A 10,000-nucleotide genomic window follows, 5' to 3' on the forward strand; every position below is an offset into this window, starting at 1 on the left:
AATAATAATATCTTTATTAGGGAAAAAAAACATTATGACACCAAATATTCCATTAACATTTAAAATAAACACTCAAAACCCGACCTTTGAAAAATGTGAATGTCAAAAAAATAAAAAAGGCTCAGTGTTCATCAGAATAAATTTTATTTTTTTAAGGCCAATTATTCAAGTAGTGTACGGCGTAAACTAAAAATAAACAATGGGATAACTTCTACATTATTTCATCTCATATTCAATTGAAAATGTATTACCATTTTGGATGCTTATATAGCAGACGAAAAAGACATATTGCCATATGATATAGGAAAGTCTCATCCTAAAGTATTGTTATTGAGAATGATCATAGATGAAAATGGGGGAAAATACCAGCAAAACATTGTAATTATGTAGTGTATAAAAAAAAAATCAAATCATGAACTATAACCGATTTATTGTCTAAAAACGGTGGATTAATGATATATGGCCGTTTCAATCACATCTAATATTTTAACTAGGGTTTATTTTTTCTTTTGTACATTTAAACGAGATTACTCGATAAGTCATGAACTTAATGATACTAACAAGAGTAAGTAAGGTTATTGTTGATTAATGATAAATGTAGCAAGATATAGCAATGAATAAAATCTCTTATTTTTTCGTATCTCCACATTACATTTAAACCAATCGAGGTCTTAACTAAGAAAGATCTATGCGGTGCCCGCTTCTACGTAAAAACAGTATATTCAATATACGAACTATTGTACATCCCATCACTCAAACAAAATAACGTGTTCATTTGATTTTTTTATTTTTTCAAGAGCTGGGTCGTCAAAACCCTATCCTGTTCTTGGTACTTCCATAAAGCCAAGCCATAAGACCATTACTCTTTTGTCTCATTAAACTTTTTGGAAGACATATCTTTAATGATATAAATCCCAGAACGTACTCGAGAAAATTCCAGAGACCAGTTATTGATTAACCTACGGAAAACGATCTAAAGGAAAATAAATAACATTTGGGAAAACAGATAATGACCAGTCAATTGTATAGTTTAACTTCTCTCGACTAACGAGTGGTATTCAACTTATGATAAATAGTAAGATAGAAATTGCGAGATACCTCATCCAGTATTGGGAAAGTTATGAACAAACAGTAGGAAATGTCAAAATTTTATATACACAGTACACACACACACATATATATATACACATATATACACACGCTCTTTGGGCACAGTTACTCTTATGCGCGCGCGCACACACCCCACACCTACACACACACACACACACACACACACACATATATATATATATATATATATATATATATATTATATATATATATATATATATATATATATATATATATATATATTACACGCATGATTGTGTGATCATCTAAATATAATTAAAAGACATGTATAAAATTCAACAACTTAAAATCCATATCTATGATATATCATGTCATTACCTTCACTCATAAATGAAAACTGTACTAAAGCAACAAATCATTGGAAGGAAAACTGCCAACTCACTTGTATCCTCTAACAATGCCATGATGAAGATGAGGTTCCGGAGGCACCCACGTGATCTGGACGCTGTCCCAGGAGAGTCCTACACACCGTGGGTCGTTCGGTGGGCCTCCGGGAGCTTTAGATTTAAAAAAAAAAAAATATTATTATTAGCAGGACTTGCGTTGAACTTGAAACACAAATTAAATTTATATTTCATTTCAAAAATGATGAAAAAACTTGGATCTAGGAGACTTAACATATTTGTATCTACAGTAAACGTTAAGATTGTTTTACAATTTGTATTGTTACCCTTATGCTTAATAGGTATATTTAATGAAATTAATCTAGTAACAATTAAATAATACCCAGAATATACTAGCTTCACAACACAACAGTCACTTACACAATGAAATAAAATATCAAGATTAAAAATGTGTTCCAACAAATGTTCCTGCCACTTACCATCCTCCCTTGTTGTGACAGTAGCCGGAGGGCTCAGCGGACCTGCTCCCTCCGCGTTGAAGGCCTGAACCACGAGCTGATAATCCGTGTAAGGTCGCAGGTCTTTCACAGTGACGACCCAGGGACCTTCTCCCTCCAAGCCAGTTTGGATTCCTTCGGAATTCTCCACTGTGGTAAAGTTGTACTGTGTGCCGGCAGGAGACGTTCTACTAAGGAGAGAGAAGATATCAATTAGGATGAGGTTTAAATAATACTGTATATTACTTTTTGGATTCTAAAAGATTAAGTTGAAAAATTAGAAAAAGAAAAAAATTCAGCAGTTTTTCACCGTGTACCGACTTTTTGTCCGATGTCACTTCGTCCAACGACACTTCGTCCACGTTTTTTTGTCCAATGTCTTTTCGTCCGATGAACTTTTGGTCCAACGACATTTGGTCCAATTTTAAATCGTTTGAACCCATAAAAGAAAAAAGAAAAAAACCTAGCCAATCCATAACTTCCCCCAAAAGAAAATAAAACTTTGTAAGGACCTCTTTCTCCCTTGTTTATAATAATTAATTGCCAAAATCCAAAGTACAGGATTGGAAATAACTAGTCAAGAAAGTAAAATTAAATGGAAGTGTCTGACAGTATAGAATTGAAGATAAAATGCTCAACATAATATAACTACTCTTTGCGGAATAATAACTTTTTAGCGTAGCTGATTCGAGTATTAAAGGTAAGAAATGTAAGAAATAACATATGAAGTGAAAATAAAAAAAAAAGCGAATAAAAGTTGATGATTTTAATAGTACCACATATGTAAAATAATGAATGATTAAAAAAACCGAATTAGAATGATTATTTAAAATTGGTGCAAATTTTATGCCAGACTCTTCAAAAACTGTTTTCCTCGTTGACTCATATCCAGTTACCAATCTTTTGAGACGTTCGGTGATTTTTTGATATCGTGAAGAAGAATTTGACGGATATCCTCGAAACATTTGAGTCATTTGACCTTGAATAAATCCTTCTTCTTCCTTCAAGGTTTTGATGAATTTCCAAATGTTCAAATGGGCTCCACCCGCTGAACGTTTTATAGCAGAATGGAACCCCTCTGCAGCATTGATTGTTCTGGGTAAATCTTGAACAATACGCTCATTAACATTCCATACATCTATTGGGAAGATAGGTGGATCTCTCCGTCTCGCACCACGCCCTCTTACGACTCTCATGTAAGTCACATCAAAGTAAGCAATTACTTCGGAAGGTATTTCGTCATCGTCTATCAATCCCTCAACATCTTCAGTACAGAGAAATGCTAATGCAGAAAAAACATATAAATTAAAGACAGGATTCAGAGTGTTTGTTATATTTTTCTTTGAGACCTACAGTAGATCAACAATTCTTCTAAATATGGACTGCCCCAGATGAAACAAACATGCAACGATAGATGAATTAGGGAATGTTGAATTAAATGACTTATGAATCGTAACTTCGAAATCTGCCATGAGATCAAATGGATCTACATTAGGTTGCATAATTTTCAATTGCTCGAAAGCTGATTCACATGTCTACCTGGTTTTATTCGACAGTAATGCAAAAACCCGTGAGAAACTGTTACTATTAACTTGCACATGAATGCAAAATAGTTGATACCACTGTTCTGGCACAATTTTGAATGTCCCATAAGATATAAACTTTTAACACAGAAGTGAAGTAAACAGTAATAACAATCCCTTAAAACACTTGTTTTCTTTAGAATTTGGACCAAATGTCGTTGGACCAAAAGTCCATCGGACGAAAAGACATTGGACAGAAAGACGTGGACGAAGTGTCGTCGGACGAAGTGACATCGGACAAAAAGACCACCCACCGTTTTTCACAACCAAGGTTGAGTCATTTTAAGACATAACACTATTTTACAAGAGAGAGAGAGAGAGAGAGAGAGAGAGAGAGAGAGAGAGAGAGAGAGAGAGAGAGAGAGAGAGAGAGAGGAACTTCACTACTTACCCTGCTTGTCTGTTTACTGGGGCATAACCCAAATAATACCCAATAATGGTGCCATGGGCACTTTCTCGCGAAGGAGGTCTCCAAGTGACCCTGACCTGCCTAGCTCCCGTAGCTTCAACTCTCAAGTCTCTGGGAGGAGCCCCTGGCTTTTCAGCTGAGGTAATCAACCTCAGGTCCTCTGAAGGGGGTGACCTTCCTAGATGGTTGACTGCCACGACCCTGACCACATACTCAGTTGCTGGCATCAAGGGTGAGACCTCTATCCCAGATGAGACACTTCCAGCCTGCACAGTAATCTCTCTGGCTTCGCCCCACCCATCCAGAGTGCGGCGGAACTGCAGGACGTACGAGGACGGGGCAGGTTCTGGGGCAGACCAAGACACTCTCACTGCCCTCGATCCCTCTGTTACAACACGCAGTCCACGCGGGGCTGAGGGAGGCTCTGTCGGAATATGTGCCAACGTCTATTTGTTAGGTGGTCAAACTTATAATGTACACAATCTAGAAATATATACATTGTCGTTAATAGCAGGTTTTAATTATGTATACCAACTCTGCAAGCACACGTCCTCATATACAAACTTATACATACATGTATATATTATACTGTATGCATACATGTATATACTATACTGTATGCATGCATGTATATACTATACTGTATATATACGAGTATATAAATGCACACACTTATTTGTAATATTTATTTATATATACACACGCATATACAGATCTCAATTGGTTTCCTGACTGATATTTGCGCACTGTCAAAACTAAGAAAGGTAAACACCGACGACCACCCTACCGTGGACATTGATGGTTATGGTATTGGAATTTCGACCATATGTGTTGTGAGCAGTGCAGGTGTAAATTCCTGCATCGGACTGGATGACAGATGAGATCTCCAGCTTTGCCATCGTGTCCCCGCTTGGCTCCGTGAACACACTCTCTTTGTACCTGAAAAGCATAGGAGATACTTGAGTTATGAATCTGCCAAGGTCCTTACTTATATCTATTTTCGTTCAAGTATGTTCACAGATGTTTCAGTGAAGAGGCGTGAGGAACGGCGTTATTTAGTTAGTTAGCTCAAAGATTTTGAGTAGAAATACCCAAAAATATATGCACTGTACATTTAATTATGTATATAAACTTATATATGTAAATATTTATAAAAAAGACACGAACACACACACATGTATGTATGTGTATATATATATATATATATATACATACATGTGTGTATTTATACAAACACATAAACACACATCTACATGAAATTGTTTACATTCGTATTTCTAAAATAAAAATACACCGAAAAATGTTTTTTGCTGTGATTGAAGAAATGAAAACAGCATAATATCCACCCTGATTGCATGGGGGGAAAAAAGACTAAATTTTCCATACGCACAAATCCATCCCACCAAATATAAAGAAGCCCAACAGAATGTAAACGTGAGGAAGAGTAAGTTGAATACCTTCCCGAGTGACGTAGCGAAGCCCCCCTGAGGGACCAAGTCACCGTCAGAGGAGGGTCGCCCCTTACTCGACAGTCCAGGATGGCCATTTCTCCTGCCCTGACGTCTATGGAAGTTCGGCCTCCCGTGAAATACGGCGCAGCTGTGACAAATTAAGAAAAGAAATAGTTACAATAACATATGACTATGTAGAAAGCATTAATAAAAATCATGAATTTGTAAAAGGAATCAAATCAACATTAAAAAAAAAGTTATAACACAGGACTTTGTAGAAAGCATTAAATAAAATTCATGGATTTGTAGAAGGCATAAAATGAATATTATAAAGAGAGATTTGATTTTAGTTTAAAGAATGGAGAAGGAGAGGCTTCTCTCTCTCTCTCTCTCTCTCTCTCTCTCTCTCTCTCTCTCTCTCTCTCTCTCTCTCTCTCTCTCTCTCTCTAAGTAAATAAGCGTGTAATATAGCACCAGCTGCAATATAAAGCCCAGCTACGGGAAACAAACTCTCTCTCTCTCTCTCTCTCTCTCTCTCTCTCTCTCTCTCTCTCTCTCTCTCTCTCTCTCTCTCTCGTGGCAATCTACCAAATTAAAAAAAAACCTTGCTGTAATGGTATAATGCTCCCAGCAAATAAATATAAAACGGATTTCCTCTGAACGAGAAGCACTACATTCGCTATTGCCCTTTTGAACAACATAATAAATTTGATGAAACAACATCCGAGTTCCATGTAAAATACTCGTCTGAAATCTCCCCGGGATCCAATTTCAGTTTTGAACAGTGAAATAATAAATGAAAGTATTCAAAAGGGGGAAGCAATACAGTTATGCTATTGAGGAGATGGCTTGATATTGCAACCGGCGATTTTACGACAGGGGATGACAATATCAATGGGATAATAAGTGATGAAAGGTTAGGTCAATGGTTGTTTACATTAGGCGAAAGTGAATGAAATTTGGTAAGAGATTTGTGTTCATTTAATCATATAAATACAGTAATGATATTCAAAATAACAATTAGGAAGATTTCAAGTTCAAATTATCATTATCCAAAATAATATTAATGACACAAAAGACTCTTAGCCATTCCGTGACATGTAAAAGAAGTGCTAGGGGAAATAGAAACTAGCTCCACAAAAATTATTAAAATTACATATTTCATAAAAACATTTCATGGCATAAAACCAATTAAGAAACTATGTAGATTCAAAAGCATCAAGATTAAGCCGTTTATTTCATGGTGCGTAAATGGAATGGTAAACTTGGGACTTTGAAGCAGTCCCCGTGAATGCAGTAAATTAATTTAATAAATGCTGTTGTAATGAACATTGAATGCAACGTAGTCGAAGAAGGTTGCCCATTACTTATGCAAATTAATGTAAATAGAAACTTAGTTAAGCAACGAGGATTCCACCTTAGATATATGATAAGAATGTTGGGTGTTCTTTTAAAATCAGAAATAAAAAAAAGACATTAGTATCATGTCCCTATAATTCTTACAAATGCCTTTATCATTTTTACCATAAGTAGAAAAAATATCCATTTCACTAGTTCTTTGGAACCTTTTGCGGCTACAGGCATACCTTACAAACAATGGTCAGCCAATCAATCCCACAAACATTACTATACTGCAACATCTCGCTTCTAATCACATCAACTTCTAGTGCCTATCTTGCATCCTAAACAGTCACTACCATAAGAATTATCAGCTTTTTATGAATCATCCAGTCTTCCATCACTCAGCTCTGCCTCTCTTCTAGCCCAGCATTAAGCAAACTTTAAGAAATATTCACCACACCGACTCGGCACTGTATCCACGTTCGACAGCATTTGTCCATTTTGATAGTTTATTTTCAGATATGTTTTCATATACCTTTTCTCTCTGCATTTACTTCCCTGTAACACAAATTATTAATCTTTCTGTGGTCCTCATTCATCTTCGCCCCATCTGATCTCTTCTTCTTCTTCTTGGGGTATTAAAGCCAACACTTGTTGTTGGCACGGGCCTTTCCCTTGGTTGGCCCGTAATCTCTTACACACTATCTTTATCTATCTCACTTTATTATTGACTACCCTATCAATCTATTTATGTCTGAGCCTGATCTATTCCATAATATAAATGCGAGTAATTTTTTTTATTAACTGAACCAGTAATATCTTTTCCCCAGATTTTAGTATTCTTATTCCCTCTTCCTACTCTCTCATACTCACAAACGCTCCCTGCTAATTCCATGACCCTATCAGGGAAATTCAAATACGGCCTATTAACTCCTTTTTCCATTTCTTTATTCCCACAACACATTTCACTCTTTTATCTTTTAATATGGCCATCACACTTCCTTTTTTATTCAACTGACTTACCTTAATTACATTTGCAACCAAAATTTTACACTTATCTCTCAATCTTGCATGTATCCTAGCCTTTGCTTCAACTAAATAAACGTTCAGTCACTCCTCTTCTCGCAATTATATTATGCAAGTTACTCTTTCATCAACAGTAAACTAACAATTAACGTAGCAGATATTTTCCTTGCCAGTTTCTGCTTCCCAGGTATACTTATGCATGTCCTGAAGAAAACGTGTATCCCCCCAAAAATCAAACCTCTGTCTAAAGTCATTTACATATGACTCTCCCCTCTACTTTATTCATGGAACTCCAGTCTAAAAAAAGTCCATCTCATTCACTAAACTATACATTAAAATACCCACTATCACAAACCTTCCTCCTTCTGCACTCAATCCTTGGACCAACACATTTGTACTCTTTCACCTGCCCCAAGATAAGAACCTTCCTAACACTACAACGTTAATCCTTCATTAGTCCTATTCCAGCTAATCGAGAAACATTCGCACTTTGAATTTTCCATTCTTGTAAGAACTGCTCTTTCCCTTTTGTTTCACTGTCAAAATATAGAACTTTTTCTCCTTGAATAAATTAGCTATCAAACCTTTCTTCTCATCTATACCACCTCTCCACACTTTCAAAACTCGAGGACTATTCATCTTCTGATTAGGTTTACTATACACTACATGGTAAAGGGCTGAATCCCACTATTTCTAGGATTCAGAATCATATATATATATATATATATATATATATATATATATATATATATATATATATATATATATATATATATAAATATATATATATATATATATATATATATGTGTGTGTATGTGTATATGTATGTATATATACTGTATATACATACATACATATACATGTGTATATATATTTATATATATACAAATATATATATATATATATATATATATATATATATATATATATATATATATATATATATATATATATATATATATATATATATATATATCATAAGTATTCCATTGCAGGACAAATATTTTCAGACATGTCCTCCCACACCCACCTATTTACGGCCTGTCTATGGCAGTCTACACCCGCAAATTTTCTTAGCTTGTGTGTAACGTTTCTTAATTCGTCGTGCACATGTACACAAAGATGTATAATGAACGTTATAACAACGAAATTGCCTTTAAAAGAGTCTTTCTCTTAATAAAACAATTTACCTTCACTCTTTATAGACTGGACAATTTATTTTTACTTGAATAATAAACGCGACAATGTAATGATTCTTTCTTAATACTTGGTTACAAAGGTCAACGCTATTATTCTAACGGCATATGAATAATACATTTTCTAATTCAAACGTCGTATGCTTTAACCTTCTACAAAACAACCGATATTCCATTTCTGGCAGCAAATTTTCCACGAAAAGAAACTGTTAATGCTATCCAAAGATTAATAACACATTAAAAGCTATAAAATAATAATTAATTATTCACAATAACACGTGTCCAAAAATTATAAACGGAATATAAGACAATTTTCAAGATAAAAACTAACTGAATAAATAATACAAATGTCATGATACTTGAAACAATAGAGGAGGAAAAGCTAATAAACTACAATTGCATTAAAAATGTATATTTACAACAATATTTAAAACAAAACTGCACTTAAAAGATATGAATAAAGGAATAAAAGCGGATGCCAGAGGCTATTCTGAAATTCCTCACAATCTGGTAGACAGTAACATTATCTAACCTCGCTGGCTATTAGCAACGACTGACGGAAATTGACAGGTGAGCGACGGGCACATTGCTACGATTGCAAGGGACAATTGCAGGTTGTGGTATGCAATATTGGATATCCGATACCTAATGCAAGGGAAATGTTTAAGGATGTTTATGGAAATGGAGAAATTGTCGAATTAAGATCAAATCGATGTAAGTTGTCATGTGAGTATTCTATTGTTATGTGAGTATTGTATTACTTAATCGTATAAAATGTGTTAAAATTAATATGAATGACACGTTAAAAAATACACATTAATATATGGATGTGTAATATGCATATCATGTGCATATGTACATATTGTAGACCTAACAATTCCAGAACGGAATATAAAATATGCAAATGCTAAATATTTATGATTTAATTTGCTGAAAGGAATCTTCAATATATTGGTAGTCTTCCCATTTTGAAACGAAGTTACAAAGGATCTGAACAGTACCCGGATGGGTTACCACAATT

The 10,000-nt window shown here is 34.7% G+C and overlaps 1 protein-coding gene across 1 annotated transcript in view; it reads right to left on the reverse strand.

Moving 5' to 3' along the window:
* Window positions 1–10,000, reverse strand: part of LOC137652706 (cell adhesion molecule Dscam2-like) — a 466,536-nt gene that overhangs the window by 89,256 nt on the left and 367,280 nt on the right. The window contains exons 12-16 of the mRNA XM_068386108.1: window positions 5,422–5,563; window positions 4,752–4,903; window positions 3,947–4,388; window positions 1,955–2,163; window positions 1,514–1,628 (exon numbers count right to left, since the gene is read on the reverse strand). Coding sequence (XP_068242209.1) covers window positions 1,514–1,628; window positions 1,955–2,163; window positions 3,947–4,388; window positions 4,752–4,903; window positions 5,422–5,563 — 1,060 coding nt within the window. The remainder of the gene's footprint in view (window positions 1–1,513; window positions 1,629–1,954; window positions 2,164–3,946; window positions 4,389–4,751; window positions 4,904–5,421; window positions 5,564–10,000) is intronic.

Source organism: Palaemon carinicauda, chromosome 14, assembly GCF_036898095.1.
Source record: "Palaemon carinicauda isolate YSFRI2023 chromosome 14, ASM3689809v2, whole genome shotgun sequence".
NCBI lineage: Eukaryota > Metazoa > Arthropoda > Malacostraca > Decapoda > Palaemonidae > Palaemon > Palaemon carinicauda.